The sequence below is a fragment of the Struthio camelus genome, chromosome 17 (genome assembly GCF_040807025.1).
Source record: "Struthio camelus isolate bStrCam1 chromosome 17, bStrCam1.hap1, whole genome shotgun sequence".
In the NCBI taxonomy this organism is placed as follows: domain Eukaryota; kingdom Metazoa; phylum Chordata; class Aves; order Struthioniformes; family Struthionidae; genus Struthio; species Struthio camelus.
In genome coordinates this window covers 5870771-5896618 of record NC_090958.1, presented here as the reverse complement: position 1 = coordinate 5896618, position 25848 = coordinate 5870771, and the positions used below count along the sequence as shown (strand labels likewise).

At 37.8% G+C, this 25848-nt stretch overlaps 1 protein-coding gene across 3 annotated transcripts in view; it reads right to left on the bottom strand.

The window, feature by feature from the left end:
- The window catches only part of MED13L (mediator complex subunit 13L), a 207545-nt gene that overhangs the window by 87239 nt on the left and 94458 nt on the right, over window positions 1-25848 (bottom strand). For all 3 annotated transcript variants that reach the window (XM_068910828.1, XM_068910830.1, XM_068910829.1), the window contains 2 exons: window positions 19195-19279; window positions 14512-14595 (listed from right to left, as the gene is read on the bottom strand). In XM_068910828.1, the coding sequence (XP_068766929.1) occupies window positions 14512-14595; window positions 19195-19279 (169 nt within the window). The remainder of the gene's footprint in view (window positions 1-14511; window positions 14596-19194; window positions 19280-25848) is intronic.

Below are 25848 nucleotides of genomic sequence, written 5' to 3'. Positions count from 1 at the left end.
ATTTACTATTGGCACAATGACATCTATCTTACTCTTTTGCAGTGTTATCCGACTGTTTCATCAGGCCAGCTCTCATACTGATTCATGTGTGTAACCAACCACTTCTTCCTTAATCTACTTTGTAGAAAAAAGTACACTGAAAATGTAAAAACCAAGTATTCTTAGTTTAACCTCCTGACTTTTGCATCATGGGAACTGTATGCCCAGCTTTTATTGGAGCAGTTCACAACAAAACAGGGAGGAAGAAAAAGAAAACACCTTTCCAAGTAGCTGATAGGTCATACAAGTGTGTAAAAGTAATATAAAGCATGCTGTCAGCAAGTAGAAAGGCATCGTGACAGTCTAAAATAGAGCAACGCTATTTTTAAATTTTTGTTGCCGTTGATTGCAATGTACCAGAAATAGATTCTAAAATAAGTATGGAGATTTGGTAAAGATTGGCCCATCTGTTCTGCAGGATTGTGTCGGATTTTCTCTCTAATATTGCATCAATGACAAAGCCAGTGTATGAAGCTGTTCTCAGAAATAAACAAAATCAAGAGAACTTTCAGAAGAAAAAAATCTCAGAACATGCCATTGAACAAAGCCAGTCCAGTCTCGAAACACTGGTGTACAGTTTTCGTTTTTAACAACGAAAATCACTAAACTAACACTTCATTCCAAGATCTCTGTTATGACAGCATATTGGAAAAGGAATGACTAGTTTGTTTTCAACTTAAAGTAGATCATCTCCACTCAAAGAAAACAGACATTCACATTTGGAACATTAAATAGATTTTTATTTTTTTTTAATACTCTTGAACTAGTCATTTACATCTCAAATGCATGTTCAAAGCCCATAAATGCTACATACAGGGATAACGAGACTATAACTGAAATTACCAGTGTATGTGTGATACGAACATTCACGTTTCTGCAAGAAAACCCCAGCCCTAACCCAGATAAAGTATAACAGAAAAAATCCTGCTACACTGCATGCCATATATTAAGGCATACTAAGAAAATACACACTGTCATACAAAAAGGGAGATTTTAGCCCCATTAGCAGTATTCGCATTACCTCCAGCAAATAAAAGAAAAATATGGTGCACTGCAGGAAAAAAAAAAGATAATCAAATCTATCGGCTAGCAGAATTCCTCACTGGAGTTTCTCAACTGCTCTATAAATTTTAGTTCATTCATTGAGAATAAACTTCTATCATAACTTCCATCTGTCAGATATTTCTGTATTGATTTTTAGGACTAATACAATAAAGGTCCTGCAGATCTGGACCAAACGTTATTAAACAGGTCTGTGTAGGAAGTTTACACATTGCTCCAGCCTACTTTAATTAGTTCTTTCAGTTCTCTCATTTATACACATGCTACAGCTACTTAAGTACCTCTCCTGAGATCACTTAGTTTACTTCGATTTCTTCACGGTATTATTGAGACATGGTCCTTGACTTAAAGTTTGTGTTTAAGAGAAATGCCGCACTTCCTAAGGCTAAACAACGAGAATTGGAAAAATAGGGAGAACAGCAAGATAATAAGTTCTGCTGATATTCACATATTCAAAATATGAGAAATCAAATCTCATGGCAAAATACTGCAGAACTTCACAAGAGTTAGTGATCAGATGAGAAAAAGGCAGATGAAATTCAATACAGATTAAAAAACAAAAAGAGCAGAAAGGAAAAAAATTGGGTTTTTTTTTTTTTAAGGATTTTGGCTTGCTCTGGCTAGTTAAGAAATATCTTAACTAGGTCAGGAAAGAGTTCTTGGATCTATAGTAAACACTTCTACAAAAATACATCAGTTCAGAAAGGACAAAAAATCTCAAACAAAAAACAATGTTCAGAATTTGGAAGGGAATACAAAACAACTGAAGGTATCATTGTAACAGCCCGTAAAACCATTAAGTTCTCATCTAACAGTGTGTGCCATTCTGCATCTTCCCATCCCAAAGAAATGAAATTAGAAATAAAAAACGCACAGAGAGGCAACTAGGAAGATAAGAAGTATGCAATGGTTTCCATAGAAAGAACAGCTAAATACATATGGAGGCTTCATTGTGAAGGAGATAACTAAAGGGGCAGAGGACAGAGGTCAAGAAAAATCAAGAGGACTGAGATAAAATGGAAATAGATATTTACATCGTCTTTAATACACGAAGAAATAGAAGACATCAAATGAAACTGGTGAATGAAAAGTTTAAAGAAAAAAAAACAATTTTTTCCCCCACACATTGCATAAATGAACTATGGAATTAATTACCACCAAGTAGTTGTCAATGCTAAGATAGTACATTGGTGCAAAACTCAAAACAAATTCAGAGAAGAAAAAGTCAAAAGCAATTATCAAACACAAAAATGTCACATCAACTTGTGATGCCAAAAACAGCTGGAGCTGATCAAGCGTATAAAAAAAATCACTGTATTCTTGGCATGGCTGCATATTCCTCCCTAAGCCGTTCCACTATTGCTGGAGAAAAGATTCTTTTCTAACCTGATATGGTCATTTTTGTGTTAAGAGACTGTTTAAGAAGAGTACCTGGATATATCTCTTTTTAAGTAACTAGAAAGACACAATAGCAGGCAGTTCCCCGAAACATCCAGCACGACTACATTATCCTGCCTTTTATCTTATTCGGCTAAATGCCATGTCTGTCTCATGGCTCTGTCCACAGTAGACAGAATCTGAAACATTTCAGGTAACATTTCTGCTACTTCTCAAATTAAAACTTTGATTTCTTTTTCCAGGCATTGGGTAGGACAGTAATTCCACTGTATCTTCTTGTGGTTGGGAACTGTTCTTCAAACACATCAGCTCGTAAAGCGTAGTTCAAGCATGTGCGTGCGTGCACACATGTTTTTAAATAATCTGAAGTTTAGTAAAAAAATAATTCCATAAATTAGACTTCTGAGTTTTACTGCTGGATCTCTCAACAAGAAAAAATATGTTTTGATGTTCTTCAGCTCTTCTCTATCAGCCTCAAAGACGGTTTTCATTCCACTCAACAGATTGTAATTATACAATTAAATCTTTTGATGTCATAATCCAAAAAACACTTGCAGCTCACCATGTCTTTAACAGCTGGTAGCACAAAGAGATTAAGAAGAGATAAGACCCCTCAAAGTAGTTTTTACGCTTGCTTTGCTCAAGACAGACAGAAAATTCCCGTCTCTGGTATGAAATTCAATCTACTTTTTCAGTTACCATCTTGTTCTTTTTTAAGATTCTTCTCCTAGCAGTCCTGTCATATTGATGTCAGATGGCGACTCAGGTCAGTCTCTTAGTCTCCCGCATCAGACTGTGAAACATGAGAGCGTATTTTGGAAGTCCTTGAATGATTCACACTGCTACCAACAGGGCAGTTATTCCTGTGTCTCATGGAATGGCTTTGGCTTTTTTGTTTGTTTTTTTTTTCAGGAAAGAGGAGAGAGATTTAAAGGAAATTGCCACCATAACATTCAAACTGATAAAAATCAAAAGGAAGGGGGCAATTGCCAGCTTCCATTTGCCCAAATATTCTGGTATCATTTGCTTATCTGGTTGGTAATCTGCTGCAGAACTTAAAAATTGCAGTTATTATGGAATATACCTTGACAAAACTCTTTTCAGTCCAAATTTGAACTATTTTTCAGAAATCCACATAAAACTTGAACCATGAGCTAAGAAGGGCAAGGTGAGGACACGCAAATCTACTTTTGCAGCAGAAAGAAAACATCTTGAAAGGACAATGAAGAGGTTTACAAAGAGATTGCTAAATTCAGTGATGCATTTTTTCTCCCCATCTTAGAAGTCACCAAGGATCAAAAGGTATTATCACAGGAGTGATTTGAGATCAGAGAATACCTGATCTGTAACACCTTGCATGGATGAACCCTGACCAAAATATTGACTGATATAACTCTATATTAAACTGTAGTTTCAGGATTTAGAGTACCTCTTTCCTACCTAATTTTAATGCTTTCTAAAGGATGTAAGCTAATCCAAAAGTAGCACTTTAAATCCTGAAGAACAGTGTCCACATCCAGTCTGGATAATGGCAAAGCTGCAGAGGTGTAACTTACCAAAACAGTTTGGACCACACATTGTACCACAGAGGTAAGCCATGATTTGATCCCCTGCTACAGTGACAAAATGGGATGTCAGTAGATGGCAGTATGAAGCACGTTATCGATAAAGAGGATTAATTTGCCAATATTCAGAGATAAGCTCTTGCACAAACAGCATCATGAACTCATTTTTCACCGATGTAAGCCTTTAATCATAACATTTAAAAAGGCTGTTAAGCAGACAGAATTTTGTGTAAGCACACGTGTGTGCGTAAAAAACATACCCGAACCATCGTCCTTTTAGTTGCCCTGTGAATTCAAAAGGAAGCATCCTACTTCATGTTAGGATGATGTTTACCTTCTTTAAACACTGAAAACAACATTGAAATTTCTACTACATACACTGCTGCTCCATAATTCACTGAACAATTAAAGCAAAACTCTTGAAGGAGCATGAAACTAGAAATTTTCTTAATATGCTTCTTTTTTTTTAAAAAAAATCTCAACAGTTTAAATGCTTTTTTCTAATTATTATTGAATTTACTTTAGTTACTAAACAGTGACTGTGACTTAGTAAAGAATGTAAGCACTCAAGCAGAAAGCAACTCTAAGACAAGAGGTCCCTGAACGACAAAATCACCACAGGTGGGAGAGTATTCTGAGGAGGTACTGCTATACGCTTACCTTGTTCTCCTAACTCTACCCTAGGCAATACAGATGGATCCACCTTTGGTCTGACTTGATACAAGTATTTTCACATTTACTTATTTTTAGGAAAGAAAACTTAACACAAACACAGCTTCTGACATGACTTCCATAGTGCAAAAATGAGGGCAGCCCACATTGTAAATCACAAGCAAGAGTCCCAGAAACAAGAGTGCCATACAGGTGGCTATAGCCAACCTAGATAGAGATAAACCAGTCAGCTCAGATACCAACATGGCAGATGATCCAGTTTAAAACTCAAAATCCCAGGCAAACTCATTCAGGAATATTAATGTTCATGGGTTTTTTTTCCCCCATACACAACCAAATTTTCTGTTTCAAGATTTTATCCAGTGTTTGTTCACTCGTCCAGGATTTCTCAGCTTCGTAAGCGTAGAGACTTACGACATATATAAAATCACTTTTCTGTCACTCTGAGAACACTTGAAAGCCGCCCAGTCTTTTTATTTGAGAAACAAACTGCTCCATACATACTCTCCATTTTGCCTCACGCTTAGATCATGCATAACTTACTGGAAGTTCACACTGAAGGAGCAAGGTGTTCTGTACAAATGCCAAACCTCTGCACAAGGGGGTGCGGGGGAAAAGAAGGGCAGGAATCCTCACAGGGCAAAATTCCTCAACACTTCACCCTGAATTCTGAGTTCGAGGTACGTATGCATACGACTGATGTATTGCCAGACCCTCATCCTCCCCACCTGTCCTCCTCCAGTCTTTTGGCAGGGAAAGCTAGAATTTTTCAATATGGGATTTTTAAAAGACTACAAGTCCAAATCTAAACAGCGGTCAATGTTCCTCTCTTGCTACAACGTACTCACAGAAAGGGCCTAAGAAGAATAACCAGTGGGTTCTTAATGCACTGGTCTACTAATCAAACTATCCACTTTGCAACGTACCTGCTGTAACTGCAGCTCCTCCCTGGAAAGCAGGTTTAAAAATAAAAAGTTCTGAGCTCACAACAGGGCAGAGCTCAGTTGCAGCAACTATGTCCTCAGAAGCAAACAGGGGGAGAGAGGCGAGGAAGAGATGAGTTTAAAGAAATTCAGCGAGCATTATTTCTCGACTTTCAACAACAGACTGGAGCCATACTTCAGAACTTATTTTGCTTTACTTAGTTGCCAAGTAAATTGAAGCTAACAGAGTTCATTAACAATGATATATTTTAAGATGTAGCCACACTGTAATTACTGTATATAGCAGATGGGTCCTTTGCAATATTCATTTCAGTCGTGAGAAGGATGGCCTGCAGTTCACTGGTTCGTTAGTAAAAGGAACAACATAGTTTTATTTATATTACTAGTCCTACACAGAAGAATTGGTTTCTGCAGTCTTATTTGTATTATTTATGATATAGCCAGCGTTCATTCAAGTTCTCTGTCTTCTAAACTAGCAGTAAATTAATACTAAAGACAAGCTATTTTAAAAGTGCGTATTATGTTGAATTTGCAAGTTTAATAAGCCAAACACTAAAAGGGTTCAAATGACGGTGCAATTTAACATTCTCTTTAACTTTAAAAATGGTTTCAGCCAATTATCTTGCATTGGCTGATATGCAAGATATGCATTTCCATAACTTTCCAGATATAACGTCAGTCACAGAACAGACAATTTATCTCACACCCTCTGGTGATTTCCTGAACAAGTAACCTGACTGCACAGTAGCTGACTGATAGCGTGGCATTGCATAAAGATAACATTATTTTGCAATATTTTAAAATACCTGTTCTACACCTTGCTACAGCATACATTCAAGGGAACTGGAGGAAGATATATGCAGCCAAACCTGAGTAAAAGGAAGGCAAAAGGCCTGCGAAAGAAAAAGTGGGCAGGGGGCTGGGGAAGGGCGAGAGGACAGTTTGAAATTGTGATTTCAACCAGTTAAAACAAACAACATGACAAAAATGGCATTAATGCCTGGAGGTATGCTAGCAGACAGATTAACCAAGAAAGGAAATAGCCCCATACTGGCAACTAGGGGAAAACCAGTCAACGTATTTTCATTACCACTGATATTTTTTTCTCAGTCTGAACTTCAGAAAACGTATTTTTCCTAAAGATGAGTGAGGGGATAAACAAAGAACAATAGTGGTATCAAAATCAATTCCATTTTAGTTTATGCCTTTGATACTAAGGCTTAGCAAATAATTTTTAGGTGAACATAAGCCTGAGAAAACAGGCTCTCAAAATGAGTAACTCAGTTATTCTTTTCTGCAACAAAACTATATTTCAAGATGTATTAAGCTAATTGTAAATAGGTATAAAAATGCCAGGAAAACAAATGAAAAAGTTACTGTTGTTGAATGAAATAATTCAATTGAAATTTTTTCAACTGAAATTTACTTTCCCTCTTTTGATGAGAGATTGATGAATTTTCTGGCTTTAGTCACAGATTTTATTTGGGTATATGAGGCACTGCGTTTTACTTCTGAACTGGACTCAGAATAAATGCCATAGACAGCCACAGTTTTCCCAGAACTCAAAATGCCACAAGCCTATAAGGCTTGTGCCAATATCTACCAGGATTTTGAAATAGTTTATTTAAGCACAAAATCCAGATTGAATTTCAGAAATTCATGAAACCCGACACTTTCTGCTGTTGGTGAAAGTTCTTGCAATACAGTACAGCAGAGTTATAACTACAGTCATAGTTGCAGCAGAATAAGTATTCACAACTACGGCCCTCTAAATATCTACAAAAGCCCTTAAGTCAATTCATTACTGATAAAGTAAGTGACAATACTTGTGTTTGGCAGACAGTACAACTGGGAGTCCTGACAAATCTAATTAACAGCACATCAGGGGCACTCAGTTTATCCTTTCCATACTGTGCCAGTAGTGAGTGTATAATGAGAAAAGAAGCTTAAACATTAGTAGGACTTCACTAATTGGTCACTAAGTCCTGATTAAGCCAGGCTTCATATATAATTATTGAAGTTCAATGTCTGACACACAAGTGTATCCAAAAGACATGTAATGAAGATACTAATATCTTAAGATAAGAAAGTCATTCTTAAACTATGAAAATAAAAATAAATCTTTAAAAAAGGAAAGAGATGAGAAATTTACAACCACACTTTTATAGAACTAGTTACTGTTTGTATACCCCCTTTCCTCATTATCTTAACCCTTCAAACGGTTCTCTTAAATGAAAAAGTCCTTATCTATAAAATTCTCGAAACAACTGATATGCATTATAAACAGAAATCCACAAAAGCCAGTGCAGTCACGTCCCTAAAAACGGTGAAAACGATGACCTGGACTGCGGCTACTGACTGCATGTGGAAACACACATATCCCAGCACACACCCCATACAGCCTCGCTTCCTCAAAATCCTGCAAAGGAATGGTAGTTATCATCCTATGCTGAACATAGATTCAGAGCATTTCAGAAGGAAGAAAAGCCAAATCTCAGGCACCTCACAAAAATCAAATTTGCAAAAGCTCTATGACACTTAATGACAGCACTTCAAATAGCTCAACTGGCTGGAGTACAGCACAGGAGATAAAAAGGCAGTCTTTAAAGGCAGCGGGGCCAATGGGTGTTTTTCTTTTTCAAGATAGAAGTGAATAAGAATTCTGCTAAGAATTCATTGCAAACTGATAGATGCTGGTCAGTAGCATCTTGCTTCTGTGTTGGATAAGCTTGAAAATTCAGCAGGGGCCAAACAATCAGAGCTCACGAACATCCTTTTCCAAGATTCTGCCGTTCCAGGTTCCTAGTCTTCTGCTCCTTCTGCTGCATACCATTCTGCCTCATGCCTTTCTGCCCACATTTTGTGATTTCTGGATGAAGGCAGGGATCCACAGCCTACACTCTAGCTGCCAGAGACAGACAGGCACTCCAAAACACACTGCACAAATACTGTAATAAATGTCATCCTACACGTAAACAGCAGTCTCATTTTGAGATGATGCTACATCCATAGAGAGGCAGCTGCAATAATATAATCTCAGTTATCAAGACAAGGGTAGACTTGCAAAGATGAAATTTCAAACTTGCATCTACCAAAAAAACACAAAATACTACACAACTGAACGACTAACAGCACGCCTATCAACATTACTTATTTTCTACCTTAACTGGCTGGCCTGGTTCCACATCTTCAGCAAATAGCTGTGTGAGATATTGTACAGCACCATTTGAATTAGATGAATTGGGTGAACACAGCATACTAGAAAGACTGCTCCCTCGACATCTTAGCAATGACCCCATGCCAGGAGTCTTTCCATTGTTCCTAGGAATTTATCTTGATTGGCAAAGGTCAAGGAATCTGAAGAATCCTGATGCTTGCTGTTGTTTTGCCACTGTCTTTTTAATGCTCTTACCCCGGGAAAGAAGAATGACAAGATTCGGTGACATCATGAAGAAAGCAGTCCTCGAGCTGCTATAAGTTTACCAATCTCAATTCTTGTTTCCCTTACTGAAGGACATTGATAAAACATGCAAGTTTTACGTACAAGATTCTTGAATTTTGAGACAAGCAAAATAAATCAGGTTTACAGGTAGCATATATCTGCTACAGATAAGTAATTAAAATAATAGGGCTTCAGTATCATTATCCAAAATCATATTAATAGTATTCTTAAACAAGCTAAAGTTGCTAATGATGCTTTACTGTCTTCTAGCTACAGTATATCAGTATCAATGACATCAGCTTTTGCTGAGGAAAGACTATGAACACACTTATTTTATAATCTATATTTCATATCTGTTCCTCCCGTTCAACTGAATGCAGATCGCATTCCCATGGCCACATTACCCAATGTTTTAGAATATGAAAAGATAAAATCAGCTTTACCACACACAAGATTGCCAATTTTGTGCAAAAACACACAGATATGATATAGTAGCTTGATGTATGAGTTTGCTGAAACAATAAATAAGACTGAGAAGAAATTCTACAAAGATGAATAAAACTTTTCATAGTTCAAGAAAAATTAAGAAAATATTTGTCTGGGAACTTAGCTTCTTCTTACACTTAAATACAGAAGCCTATTTTTGGAGGGGTGGGAAGAATTATTGAAAAATATGCAATACTATTTATGGCTCAGTATTTCTATCGCATTTATTCTGACAAGTCAGGAATAAGCACACCTTTTTAAAAATGAAATCACATTCATTTTTATGATTTTTCTCCCTGGTCTTTCCTCATTTATGAGGGGGTTAGTTAGCTATACTATACCTATACATTACCATATCACATTTTCAAGTATGCATACTATCACAACACTATAAAATTTCTTAGTCATTGTTAAAATACAAATACACAAACTTGTAGAATTGAAACAATTGAAATCGCTTGTTATATTTTGCTCAAATTCAAACCCTCCAGTTTTAACTGAAACATCGTCACGGCATTGCAATGGACTGCAAGCATAAAAATAAATCAGTGCAACTTGCAATACTTGCAACAACACTGAATGTCAATTTTGGTATCACTAGATCTAGACAGGTATTGAAGGAGTCCTCTCTCTCCCTCTATGACTACTCCCAGGAAACTGAGGGCGATTGTAACTTCCAGGATCTCAAAGAAAAAGTAGTACTTATAGTGTCTTTAGTCTTCAGATTTTGACTGGCACTGGTTAAAGCCTCATTTTGATGTTTGCAAAGAAATGAACACAGCCACTGAACAAAACTGGATATCAAAATACTGACTAAATTGCTAAGCTGGCAAAATTTCACTGGATTAGACCAACGGAGGGAGCGTTGACATGTGAATGCTTAGGACAGTTATTTGTTAACATACATTCCATGTGCTCACTATAATTTTTAAATTTCTATACTCTATCAAGCATCACAGGAGGTTGTCATGGTCAATTGTAAACTGTAATCAGAAGAGAACGTATAAAGTATCTTGTGGGACACCACTATCTTTAACAAAAACGTGATTTGAAACTGAAATTAGACAAAGAACTTGTTTCACTGTAGCCTAACTGTACTTCTACCCTTCCATCTCCATCGTTGCAGGTGCACAGAAGGTAATGTGGCTATCTAAATATCATTCCTATCATTCAAGTCCTCTCATCTAATAAGGAAAAAAGAAAGATTAAGTCTCAACTTCAAAATTTCATTCACAGAACTTTTCCCTAAAATATGAAAAAGTAAGTAACAGACATGGGGGAGAGGGGGCAGGGAAGGAGTTGACCCATCAACTAGACAAAAGTTTCCTTCAAAAAGGAACAAAAAATTTTGTCATACCTTTTTTATGTTTAAGTAACTTTAAAATAGCTTAACAACTTAAGTTAAATTGCTCACATAGTTCTTTCCTAATTTTTTACTACATGCCAAGGAATCAAACACTAAAATAAATATCAAAGATTCTTAGATAAGAAGCTCATACATTTTTTGTCAGTAAGATGTTTAACATTTTATGGCAGTGCTTTCAGAAACCAGAAAATCCCACACAAAACTTCGGAAATAATTCTGAATAGACTGAAGATGATTTTTCACCAAAGAATGGAAGCCATTATCGGTGTTTCATATCACACAAATTCTGTAAACTTCAAACACACTGATCTCCTTTCGGAGGAGGTGAATAAAAATAAGTAAGTCTAATATTTTCCAGCAGTAGCATGTAAACATATTTTAGGCACACATTGCTGGAGAACAGATAATAAAACATGAAGTATTATTTAGTAAGTGACACATAATATTAAATATTGCTACCAACAAAAATTATATTCAGCAAAGAAAACCCCACAAGTTCTGCACTAAATTTCCTGTCAAAAGCATCTGGTTCCTACTGCAAGCAAAGCAGTTGCATACCAATCTGTCTGCAACTCCCTCTGCTGTTCCTTCTCTCTTCCTGAAAAGACTAAAAAGCCTCAGCCCACATATTTTTTCTAATATAGCCTCAGAAACTCATCCATTGTTCTTCGATCGCCTTTTCACATCTCAGGACTAAGTGGGTCATGGCCACTGCCATGCTCCACTTCATCTTTGACTTCATTCTAAAAAAATTACAGGTCTGCCCACCCTTCTCCATTCACAAAAATCACAGGCTCTGAATCAGTTTACTCCTTGAAAGTGAGCCTCATGAGTTTTACTCCTTCCCTGTTTACACCAGCCTAAGCCTTTTCAGTATATTCCTGAAATGAAGTTAATAACTCAGGATGTTTGAGATGATTCCAATTTTATCTGGGGTGGGGGTGGGGGGGGAGCAGACTTGAGAAGAATTTGTATTTCTTCTTCAGAATGACATCTGCTCAGTTTTTCTCTACTCAAAGGGGAAAGAATTAGTCTTTCTCCATTCAAGGAGAAGAGCCCATTTTCAGCATTGATTATCTGTTCCCAGTCCCCAGCCTAACCTTTGTATGTAATAGTAACTGCAACCTGTCTCTAGTATTTTATATATTGCACATTTAGCTAATGTCCTTTAATTAAAATGCCACTTTTTTTTGCTCCTGAAGTCATTACCTATAGTGCTGCTATGTTGAAATACCTGAACAGTCAGCTGACCTCTTCTTCCTGTAACTGTTCCTTATTGGTTTATCTATGGCAAATGACTGCTTAAAGCAGAAGTTTCACAAATAATTTATATGGAATTAGTGGGAAACAACTCTTTTGTGTAAAGATAGCTCATTGTGCTGTACTGAGAGAGAGAGAGAGAGAGAGAGAGAGAGAGAGAGAGAGAGAGGGAGGGAGAGGGGGAGAGGGAGGGGGGAGACAGAGAGAGAGAGAGAGAGAGAGGGAGGGGGGAGGAAAAAAAGCTTAAGAGATTAAATAAAACAATCTAAATAAATTAGACCCCAAAGCCTCCTGTTATTAGCTGCCACTGTCTGAAATAGCATCTACCGCCAACTTCTGCGGTCTTAACTAATCTTATTGAAAGATGGTAGTAAACTCCAATGATGTATTTAGACCAGAAGAATTAACATTATCCATCACAGATTGGCCCATAGTACTATTTCTAAAGAAATGCTCTTAAAAACTGTTGTACATCTATAGCATTTGTTGTGACAATTACTTCTATGAAGAAAATCCAAAAACAAAACAAAACAAAATTCATTAACCTCTTAAACTCAAAGGTCTATTCTTCAACATTACCTAAAACTCTCTGTAAAAATGTCAGTAATATATAAATGGGAATAATTCAAATACAGTTTCCGTTCACCATGAATGTTTTTTTGTAACATGTTCCAGACCAGATACATGCACGTGCATACCGCATACACATTTAAAAACTAACGTAATTTCCCCCTGCAGATCACCCCACTGCACCAGTGATTTGGTCTAACACACATGTAAATAAGACACAGGACCTACTAAATCTGCCAGATCATCTCCATTCCAAAGCAGTAACACCTTCCATGCCAGTGCTGCTGTTACTTTGAACAAACACTGTCTACTGTAACTGATGCTTTAGGTCTGTAGATTGATGCACACCAGGAACGAACGTGAGACGCTCAAATACACTTAATTTCTGCACTAAGGCCACAGTAAAGTTTATCAAACAAACAGCTTACGCTGAAAGCAGCTGTCTCACTTTTCCAGCAGCTAGTATCACGCTACTTCTTGTGCAGCTCTAGGCAACTAATGTTCCAGAAAACTAAATTGGATCTTGGTGTGATCGGAAAAGCAGCAGAGACAACACGAGGGAGGAAGGTGGGTATGCACAGCTAGGACAGAGAGAGGTTAGCAGAAAAGCGTACCTTTCAGTGGCTTCTTGCCATTGGGAAATCACAAAGGGTACAGACGCACGCAAAGTCGCTTAGTGACAAAGACTCTAGTGTCAAACAGAAACTCCCATGCCAAGTCAAAACTTTCCCTTTTTAGAAATGAAACAAATCCATGTTTAACTTCACAAACAAATACTGTTTAGAATCACCTTGTTAACACAGAGCCTGCTACAGAATCAAGCCAACTGTTTTTAATGTTACATTGTAACAGAGGTAAAAGACATTGCTGTTCCAAGACAATGCAGTGAGATAAGGAGACAAAAGGGAAAGACAGCTCTACAGAACGATCTCAGCCTGTACCTACAGCTGCCATCAGACCTGCTGTTGTGACTGCAGCTACACGCCGGACGAAGAAGTTGCCATCCCAGTTCATCTCCACTTGCTCATTACCTTCACATCTTCAGGCATAACTACATGTTTAGTCATTTCCTAACCCAGTTCTGTCAAAATGATTCCTGTTAGAAAATCTGTGTTTAAGCTTAACTCAGATTATTTTTGACAGAACTTGTTTAGCGGATGACTATAAACGCAAGTACCAGAAGATCTGAGAACATTGTAACCTTTAGTGCTAGGAGAGGAAATAGTGATGAGCAAGTAGAGACAGTTACCCCCTTTCCATGTTGATGTTGCTGCCGGAGAAGCCGACTAATCAACCATATAGGTCTGACTTGTCAGTTTGCTTAATCAGTGAAAATTGTATATCAAGGCTGGCATCTTTAAATAAATAGATAAATAAGTAAATCTATATACTACTTATTTTATTGCTTGAAATTTCAAGTTTGGGTTAAACATCCAGAAATCCAATTCACTTGTTATGACTACCTGGAGTTCTGCTGTACACCGAGAGTAACAAGTTGGTGCTATTCAAAAGAAATTCAAACAAATCTGACAAATCTGTGGAGTTAATGCATAAATACCCACCTCATCTTTCTACCTCAAATTATCAGAACTAACAATTCCGGCAAAATTTCTGAATTACTTTCTATGTACTACTGAAGTGAACAAAACATCAGCGCTTATAATCCCACGCTGACAGGAGCAGCATTCGCAATGTCGATCACTTTACCTTTTATTAACAGGCTTCTCATCCTTGTCATAGGGTCGTATGAACCATTTTCCAATTCTTACAAAGTTTTTATCCATCAAGCACCTGGAAAATAATTACAACAACAATCACTAGTTACATCTTAAGATTTAATTAAAAGTAATTTTTGAAGACAATAAATCTAAGAGATTAAACAGCTGAATTTCCATCACATTGAAATCAACTTTGTCACTTCTGGGTTCATAGTTCTATACATCTTTGCCACTTCATATTGTCCCACTACAGCCATGGAAAAACACTCATGATGCTCTCAGTGTTGCTGATCTTCACATACAACTTCCCCCCCCCCCCCCGCTCCAACTTTGACAGAATCTTTTCCTCTTTAAGCTACTCTTTGTGCTGAATGATCCATTACCCTGTTTTTTAAACCCCCTTTCTTGAATAAAGATGATTTATAGCTTACAAATGAGTAATTGAGGTTTACACACAGAAATCCTTTTCTATACGGCATTTCTCTGAGACTTCACAGTAAAGAGTATGCATTCCTGTAAGCTTGGCATGTAAATGATATAGCATAAACTTCTAATGGTATTTGAATTACAGGAATAACTACAAATTAATAATTATCAACTTTTCTTTCACGTGATTCATAGCTTGATTTCAAGTGTTCAGACTTACATAATTACTCTTTCCTCTCTCATAAAATCTCTCTTCAATGAAAATACTCTCACATCACTAAACTTAGGGCAATAAATTATCCATATTCTATGGTCCCATTAGAGTCGCACAATTTCTTTATGGAAGCAATATGTTCTGTGGCTTTAAAAAAGCAGTGGGGACACATACACTGATCAATAATCAGTTTAGGTTGACAAGTTAAAGTAGCGTTTGAAGCCTTCCAAGTCCACTTGCACAGACGAATCAGACTGGCATCATGCCTACACAATTTAAGTGTTTCGTACATCAAACATGCAGTTGAACATACTGCCCAAAGGATCTTGTACAGAAATTTGCTATTAAAGCCTACTTTTTAAGTAAGATCCATGCTATGTTTCCTAAATTTTGAAAAACTGGTCATTTGTTGCTAGCGGTTTCTATTACAACATGATTAGGGATTACAAGCAATATTCAAGGTATGAAGAAGATCACAGAAGGTTAGGAGATTCCCAGTGTAAACCAGTTTTCCCTATTCATTTCAAATCCAACCAGTATTTTATTTGTTGGATGGAAGAACTATGCTTCTCCATTCTCCTCAGCTTTCAATAGTTTATTTCTACAGGGGTTGCTAGACAACAGCCAAAAAACACATTCATCTTCTGGAAGAGTACATTCTGCACAGCTTAAAAAAGCTGTATGATCCATACTTCAAAAGCATACCTAGAACAGATAAATAGGAAGCGGATGAGACAATGTAGATGCTAATATTTTCCTAGTTTTTCTGTGTAAACTTGGCAGGCATTTCCAAAGTTAGTGTTGGGCTGAAGAAAATTCTACCAAAAGCACTTTCTCACGTAAAGCAAAAAGAATCCTGCTCAGCTGGAATATAGGGGAAGAGGAGATTTTTGTTTGTTTGTTTGTTTGTTTTCAAGTTGGTTCCTGTCAAGGTTATGCCAATATCTTCAACTGAATGTGGAAGCTGAAATAGCAGACATCAAAACACACTGCTCTTGTGCTGGTTAAAAAAAAAAGCATGCTTTAGCAAGAGTTTCCCCTAGAAAAAATTTGCTACCTGAGGAAGTCTTTTAGTGTCATCACCCTTTATGAAGATAAAAGTCTGTAGAGTACACGTCAGATCCCTAAAGAAAATAATCTATCCTAGCAAAAAACACTTTTATGCCACACCAGCACGCCTACACGATGCTAGGCTTTTGCCAGCACAGAATAACAACTGCCGCCAGCTAATTTCCCAGCAAAAAGTCTTCATGTGTAGACCTGGCCTTAAAAATCAGCCACCTCCTCATACGTTAAACCAAACCTCAGGTTAATTAAGATGTAATCCTATTTGAAATGTAAAACGTGATTGCAGAAGCAAGGATCCCAGCGATTCAGCTGAGCGAACAACTGATGACAGATGTTTGCATTATTTTTGCTGTACAATCACTCAGTAGTAACGAGAACATTTAACAGTAATCTCTAACAAAGAGCTCGAGTGAAAAACGCTCGGCATAAAACCCCAAATGAGTATACACTCAAAGGCAGCTATTTGATTATATGAAATTGAGACAAAAAATTGACTCCTTGGCTCATTTCTCTGCTTAAGGCTGAGTGTTATTTTCTTCCTAAGCAATACAGCTCTTTGAAAATTTCACAAGTTTCACTTGAGCTCTTACATTTCTGGGTTTTTTTTTTTTTGAGAGGTAAAAAGTCATATTTCCAGTATTATTTCCTCAGAATTTTTAACACCACCTAAATGTTTTCCTCATACTCTGACACTGACGCAACGGTCTCTCAGCTGGGGAAATTTCTACTTAATTTAAGTTACTGCCAATTAACACAGACTTCTGATCACTGCTTCAGGTATTAAGAGAAAAAGGTATTAAGAGAAACAGAGAACATGAACAACCGCACACCACGGGGCTTTCCTCCGAGCGGGACGCCCCGCTGCCGAGCGGCGGCGCTGCAGGCTGCTCTGAGGGCCGGGGGCTGCTGGCGGGTCCGGACCGGCTGGAACCGGCTGCGGCCCCGCCCAGAACAACCCCACCCGGTCCAGCCTTAGCTCGCTGGTCACGAACAGAAAAATCCTCAGAAACGGACACCTCTAAACCAGTCAGAAAGACCAAACCGCCCTGGTTAAGATTAGGGTAATGCGTACGTGGGGTGTGAAAGTTGACAGATTTCTGGTATTTTTCATGAAATAAGTATGGCGTTACAGCAAGATTTGGCCTGGCAAACAAAAAGCAAAAAAAAAAAAAAAAAAAAACACACAAAACAACCAAAACCTATCAAAAAGCAAAAAAAAATAAGGCAAAAAAAGAGGAGGCTTTAAAATAAGCACGACTATGATATTATGGGTAGGCAGACGGGTAGACATTTGGTAAACTGTCATAGATTCATAGAGTAGCCTTGACAACTGCTTCATCGAAAGATTTATTAAATAAATGTCCTCCTGAAGGTGCAACTCCACAATAGCTTAAGTTAATTTAAAACCAGCCAGTTTTTTTCCCCCCCCGCCCCACATATTTCTACCCCCTCTTGTTGGCAGCAGTAGGACTCCCAGGACCACGGAGCCGGCTCGGCGCCGAGCTCTTAGCCGGCAGCCGGATGGGCGACCTGGACCCGCTCGGCGCCCGTATCGGCACGGGGCAGGAGCGGGGGAAACCCTACGTCCAAGGGCAGGAGGCTGAGACTGCGGCACGTCGTGGGTGGGTTTAAGGTGACAAGAAATCACACTCGAAAAAAAGCACCCCTGATATTGTGCGTCATCCAAGTGTATTTCAAAGACTTTTGAAAGAAAAAGAGCTTAGAAGACTTTTCAGTCAAAGCTGGACGGGAACAATTTACCAATTCCGCCTACCTATTTCAGTTCGATTATTTATTTTTAAAACAATTCCTCATTCACAAGCTTCAAAAGATCTGATGAATAACAATATTCACTAGCAGTTGTATTTGAAAGCCAGTTGGCTGGGTATCACAGGTTAATAAATACATGCAAAATGTCTTTTTCATTTATGCACTGCAAAGTAACCAAAGCACAAGTGAACATCCTAGCCTGAGAATTTAATTCCTGTATTTTTACTGCCTGTTTTATTGCCTTGTATTTTTTATTGTCTATTAGGTAAAAATCCCCTAAAAAGACTAATGAAATAAAAAACGGAAAGTGTAACAGCTGTCTCTGTATACATGCCTGTAGCCGGCCGTTCGAACTGAACTTGCTAGCAGGTACAAACAGCCAACTACTAGACAAGGGGCCACTTACACTCACGGAAACATCACCTCAAGAACATAAAGCAAATCCGATAACTAGTAAATCTAGAACAACTGAAATAAAAACAAAAAGAAGAGTTGAAATGTAACACAGAAAGGAGGTGGTGTCCTGGAGAACTGCGGATACAGAGAAGGAATAAAACATAATAGTCCAAGGTGCTAAGTCATACACTGGTAGACTAGTAACAAAACAGTCAGTAAGCTTAAGAGCTGATAGCTGGATTAAGAAAAAGTCATAGGCGTGTTAACTAATCACAACATAACTATACAGTCAAGTCATATATATACGATAAACTGAAAGAAGGCAGTGCTAGGATACGTTAGGCCAGACAGACAGGAACTGTTAAACTTCACCCTGGAAACGGTGTACAAATCCAGTCAAACTGCAACGTGGATCTAACTAAACGACTGGAAGAATGGAGTTAAGATTTTTTAGTATTATCTTTTAAGGTACCTACTATTTAACCTCGCCAGAGGAGCTACAGGTCAGATATAATTAACTTCTCTAAGCACTCCAAGCAAACAAACAAACAAAAAAACCTCACAACTCTGAACGCTTCATTTGTCTCCGTAAGTTGACCATTTGACACAGTGCTTTATGGTAAACTACCACGTTCAGTGACTTAAAAGATTCATCCCAATCCTTTTGTTTCTTGCACTAAGGTTCTAACTCTAAAAAAAAAAAAAATTATTGTAAGATCAAAACCAATATAAATACTATACCGGTCATGCAGTATTTTAAATATTAAAATGAAATATAAGTGCAGGAGTTTTTCTTACCTTTCCAGAAGATTATGAATTGCTTTGAAGAGTAGGGTCCTACACTCATAGGAAAGTCCATTCTCCCACAGTCCTTCTTCCACCACTACAAAAAAAACACATAAAATGTCAGCATGCTCACAATAGGACAGTTCAGACATTTAAACTAAACACAACTCCAACAGTTTAATTTTCAACAATAGCATGTTTCATAAAATTATTTCAACTCTTACGTATGTTACCAAAGTAAATTTGATCTTCAATCACTTTAGAAACCGACTTTGAATTTAAATGATAAAAAATAAAAACCACACAACTGCAAAAAAACAAGCATATCTGTAAATAATAAAGTATTCAATATTAAATGAATCAGAAATATATTGGGGGGCGGGGGGGAGCAGGCAAGGTCCATTCACCACCGTTCATTTCCATCACTGCTGATAGATCTTTTAAAATGTGGACAAGCAGGAAAAACAGTAAACCATTAAACGTGTAAAATCAATTCAGATGGCTTAAAAAACATTACACAAACTATCCTAAACCTCTCACTGCCACACAAAATGGCTTAGAATTGCAGTAGAGTAACTCAAGAGAAGTTCCTCCAGGGCACTAACTGAAACTATTGCAATGAAAATACACATCAATGTGTTTTTTATTCTAAAACACAAAACAGAAAACTCAAAAACAGGATTGCAAAGAAAGTAAACAAAGCTATTCGTTGCCCGGGCACTACAAACGGTATTAAAGGCACAGCCACCATATATGCAACGAAGATGTGAGAACTTGGATCACGGCACGAGCTAGCCACCTGAACGAGTATCGTAATGATACGCAACCCTCAAAAATACCTGCTGTCTTAACTCCGTTGCTGTTGCACTCCAAGCTACCAAGAGTAAAACCATTTTTTGGTTTGCCTCTACACACTCTGCCTCTCCTGGCTGCAACAAAGATTTAATCTCAGGTGCAGAGTAATAAGAGATGATAAAATAATTCTGACAAGGAATGAGAATTTGTAAATTGCCCAAGTTTCATCAATTCAAAGTCAGAAACAGCAGGGAATACTCAGCAGATGTGTACAAATGCAGTTAAACAAACAAACAAACAAACAAACAAACAACCTTAACCCCCCTCCCTGGCCAATTTAGAGGATGAAACCTTCCAACAGCACGCCTGTCATGCAGACGTTACTTAGCATAGTTTACTCTACAGTCATGTTTAAAGAAAAGCTTCTAAGGAGTTTGTGCTTTATGGAAAACACTAATATTGCCAACAGTCTTCAAATACAGCCTCCAAGCCTCACAACCTAGCGTTGATTATTATTCTGCTGCTTCTCCCAAAACCTATAAAGTAAAAAACCTCAGAGAGGCATATTTTTGAACGTGTAAGGTTGTGATATGCTAATATTGGTAGCAGAGTCTCGCTCCTCTTACAGGAGGAACAAACCCAGGCTCTAGCACCTGAATCACCTTATTGAATAGCAAAATTACTTTCTCAGAAGAAAACAAAAGCAAAGAAATCCCACACTTTTGCGCAAAACATGAGCCATCTTTCCCTTTAAAAGCAATAAAGGCCCTTTTAATGTTTGCAAAGGTTTAGTGATACTGAATACGTAACACGCCATAGCTATTTACCAGATGAATTTCATTTGGCCTCAATTTCACTATGAAAACCGTATTACTAAAAAGCTTTAGACTCTCGATGCGTTTTCAGAACTGCTGATGAATAATTTCTATACGCATCAGAACTCCCGATGCCTTAAAAACTGCCTCGTGACTGGGACAGTAACGACGGAGGAATCCTACCATCTCTCTCCAATACACAAATTCTGCTGTCTACTAAGACACAGGATAACACTGCCGCTTTTCTCCCCAGTTAAGCACTGGCAGAGTAAACCCTTCTGTGCCTATTGTCGTAACAGTCACAGAAAATGACCCTTTTGCAAAATGTTACGGTGATGAGTATTCTGAGAGTATTATAAAAGATGTAACATGTTCAAATAATTTTTTCCCCCACCATCGTTTGATTAACAACAGCAAAACCTAAGGCTGAATTTGCTGATTGTTTTTTTTATTTAATTAACAAAAGAGATATGCTACAGAATAATTCCACAGTATATTGTTCAAAGTGGAAAAAAAACTTAAGATCTGCAAGGAAGAAAATAATTATAAGTGTGAACATTCACATATATTTTTTAACGATCAGGATCAGAATATGACCTTTCTATTTTCAGAGTATTCTTAAAGAGAAAGTATCTGTCTCAGATTTAACCAAAAAGCGATTATTAAAAAACCTACAAACTCTTGTGCCACATCTTCAATTTTTACCTAGAAAGTTATTTCCAGAAAAAAAAAAAAAGATTAACTATTCATATTAGGAAGTTTGTCATTGAAGCAAAAATGTAAACAATCTTGCTTTATGTCAGGAACCTTGCAAGTTTTGAGCATCCCTAAAGTCAACGTATCAGTGTAACAAATTAAATAATCAAGATGATGATGTTCAAAATGAAGGTTAATAAAGTAACGTAAAATTATTGGGACCACTATTATCAACAGCTAACCAGTTCTCAAATCCATTTGCAGTTATATGTTGCAGTATAACATATCACACCTGATTTCATTTCTAAAGCTCACATTTAAAAAAGATTCAACTATTTAGGCAGTATTGGGAAATTGACATAGTCTGTACCTGCATTAAGAACTTCATGCAAAATGACAGAAATAAGAACCCCTTCCATGTTTTTATAGGAAACCTCCCCAGTGGTGACGTTCTCAGTCATAACTCACTACCCCTCTTTTCTTCTGTTCCACCGTATGCACAACTAATGGGACCCAATTACAGAAATAGCTCTTACTATCTGTTGAAACTATGATTTGTAAACAGAATTTTGCCACTGATTCCAAAGAAAATAAGATCAGGCCATTTCACTTTATGCTGTTTCTACGATATTAATTCTACAGAATATTATGACATTAATTCTACAGAATATTAATACCAAATTCATTAGGTACTCGGTACTCCAGGTACTCTTTGGCCCTGTGCAGCAGCCGTGCCTGGTACAGCTCCTGATACTCTTCTTCCATCAAGCAAAGCCCTTCTACCGGCAGGTAGAGGGGACAGAAAAAGAGGGAATTGAAACTAGCAGCACTCCCCCTCTCTACACAGCAACGTTCGTGGTACCCTGGGCTCTGGGGAAGGAAGGGCTGTGCAAGAGAACGCGACCCACAGACTAGGAAAAGCAGGGAACAGCAATACTGCCTGCGGGAACCTCCACCTTGAGCTTAGGTCCCTCATCTCCAAATGAGGTTAGACGGGCTGAGGAGCAGCAACGGAGTGAAACAGGGAAAAGAGAAAAGTCTGAAGGGGCACCATCCTTCAATACTCTAAGTTTCCAGGTCAGCTTTTTGTTATTTGGCATTCGCGTAGAGTTACACATGAAATAAAAATAAAATTATTTTCCTGCTAAATTTTTACTCTAAACATACCATCTGTTTACAAGCCACCTTCATAGCCATTTTCCTGTAATAAATAATGCTTTTGACTCCCAGATACATTAATGCACTATACTTACTGTAATTACCTCTAATATTTCTTTATTCTACTAAAGTGTTCATCACACAGGTGAGAGTGTAATGTATGTGCACGTGCCTTTGCCAGAAAAACGGGGAGGGGAAGGGGGAAAGGGAATTCACAGCACGATTTCATTTTCTCCATGCTCTTCGGCATCCTGACCCACAGTCTTCATAAGAAAAGTCTTTAAATAACTGTGACAAATTGCAACTTTAAGGTGTAACAGGTGAACCGGTAACCAAACGTGGCGAATCCCCGAGCATTAGACTGTATCTCTGTCAATAAGAGAGTTCCTCACCCTGAAACAATGTCAATCAAATTTCAGACCATGAAGAATACTTTAAGTTCTGGATTCCTTCTATACGCTACCTCATACAAGACTGAAGAACGGGAACTAATTCTTCTGTATCTGCCTATAAAATGATTTGTAAGGATTTTAACCCTCGACACTCTTCGCTTGAGCCCCCATCAGTCCTTCAGTGCTGCCTGGCAAAATCTTCCGGCACGCTGCTCACAGAAAGCAGGTGCCGCACAGGTTCACAAACATACTTTTGCCAAGCACCCACACTCTGGCTTGAAGGCATGCTCCGTTACTCTGGTAGAAACAGCTCTCTGCAGTAGAGACAACAGATCTGACACCACACCACAGCTGTGGAAAGCATCTCTGAAAAACAATTCTAGGGTACCCACCAAGTACAGATTCATTTTTAGGAAAAGAAGAAGTATAACAGAGCAGGTAGCTACTTTTTCTTCCACAGAAGTCAGAGATAGAACAAGAGGTTTGGAGAAGAAGCAAAGCAGGTGGGAGAGAACTTCCAAATTGTCGCTGTGATAAAGACAGGGTTGACCAAGTCAGTCAGGTAGAAGAGGCCAGTCTCTCAAGTCTCCACGTCATTTCTATAGTTTCAGTGACTATTATCACTGTCTTAAACATATGAGTTTTTCCAATACTTTTACAAAAGCAAGAATATCAGAACAACAGCTAGTGTGTAGTTACCATCCTGGCAAAAAATTAACTCCTTAACCCTTCTCACCACTTTCAATTTAAATATCTACGTTGCTTGTCCACTTTGACCCCTAAATTATGTTTAGAGTCGCCACGTTTCAGGACCTGGCTAGACAAAGCCATCACTAATGTAATTTGATGCGAGTGACAGTCCCATTCGGAGGAGGCCATCAAGCTCAATGAGCCGCAGGAGTCCCTTGCGAGCACCACCTGTGAGAGTTCCCAATTCACCAACACAAGGGTCCCCCTCGTAAAGCTTGCAAGTGGATATACATACGCCAACTGCCTTATCCACGCTGCTGCACGTTTCAGACAGTGGAGGAAGTCAAGGATGACAACTGTAAATAACCTTCACTTTCTTGTTAAGCAGACAAGAAAATTTATCCTCCTCTTACTGTTTGCCTTGCAGTAAAGAGGTGACCTGAGCACGTTTCTCATCAAAAGCAAGCAACTAGGCATTTTTTTTAAAATAACAGTATCATATCTCAAAATTAACAGCTCAATCTATCTCTAAAAAAAATCTCGATTCTGAGGAAATATTAAGATAGGATCATGTCATCTCTGCCATTAACTGGAATTCGATTAACTGCTATCAGTTGTGATGCTCAATCTAGCTGCCCTTACTACATCTGATGGTAGATCATTCTTAGCATACTTTCCTTAAATTTAGTGGAGATGGAGAGAGCTAAAGAAGCATATGGATTTTAAAAAGTGTGAGATTTTCAGTTTCTTAAAAAAAAAAAAAAAAGTGATTTGAGATGGCTGATTTCATACAAGAACAGTCTGTTCACTTATATAAAGAGGCATCATTGCTACAATCTATGAAGGAAAATGAAAATAAAAATACCTGTTCAAATCTTCACTGCAAAGTTAATAAAACATTGCTTTAATATTTTAATGGTTACAATCACAAAGAATAATCCTGTGTAAGCTTATAAAGGTAGTCTGTAGTAAAAGTTATTGTTGCCATGATCCAAGACGCAGTGCATATAGAAATAAAGGAAAACACCTTTTGCTTACACCACTGGAAGAGAATGGAGGGCAGCGCGCATGCACAGAAGGCTGCGCTGAGGTGCTCAATGTCACTGCTCGTCTCCACACAATTAATCGATCACTTCTCCATTTAGAGCTTTTAAACGTGTTTGCTATCATTCTGTTTTCATCAGCTCCAAAAATGAACAGAACACTTGTACTCATTTTTAAATCCCCCCTTACAGATCAGATTTTAAAATAATTAGATGCAACTAGAATAATCTAGGCCTATACTGCAAATTTATCACTCTAACATACGTTACTGAGCAGCGCACTCGGTTTGGGGTATGGGGTTTTTTGATTTATTTTCAAATCAGAGATATTAAGGTCTTACAAGTGTGTACATCCAACAGCTTTTCTGAAGCCAGTCATGTTTTCAAAAAAGAGCCATTATAAAAATTTCAAGGAGCAAAGTTACAGCAAAATATCAAAGCAAATACTTCAATACTTTTAGGTCTCCCAGCAGAGACACTGCAAAGATAATAAGGTATCTGTTCTGCTTCAATGGCCAAACTGACATATTTTACTTAAAAGAAAGAGAAAGGAAGAAGAGAGAAAGGAAGTTTAGACTGTGTTAGCACGGTAGGGAGAGTTATACCTTTAAGAAATTCAGCCACCCACATTTTAATAATTCAGGTCACACTGTCTTAGGCAGTTTAAAAGTAGAATTAGTTTCAAAGAATACATATTTCCTCAGAGCTATGTTACATATTTCCTTTTATGTATCATATTGCAGCAACAGCTGAAACGCACGTCTAGACATCAAAACCAGTCTTTATTCCCACCTACTGCCCCCCCCCTTTTTTTTTTTTTAAAAAAACCTCAGGCATCAAAACTAATGAAACCTATTATCCGAACAGTGAGTTCAGGAACCACATTGGCCACTGCAAATATGAAAAAACACTCAGGGACAGGACCAGGTATTCAGCCATTAAAATTACTGAAAATCAATTTCTTGCTGCACACTGCAGAAAGACTGATAGATTAAAGCAAGACACATGGGACAAGGAGATTACTTCAAGGGAAGATTAGTATGTCAAACTGCTCAGGAAAGGGAGCTACTCAGCTGC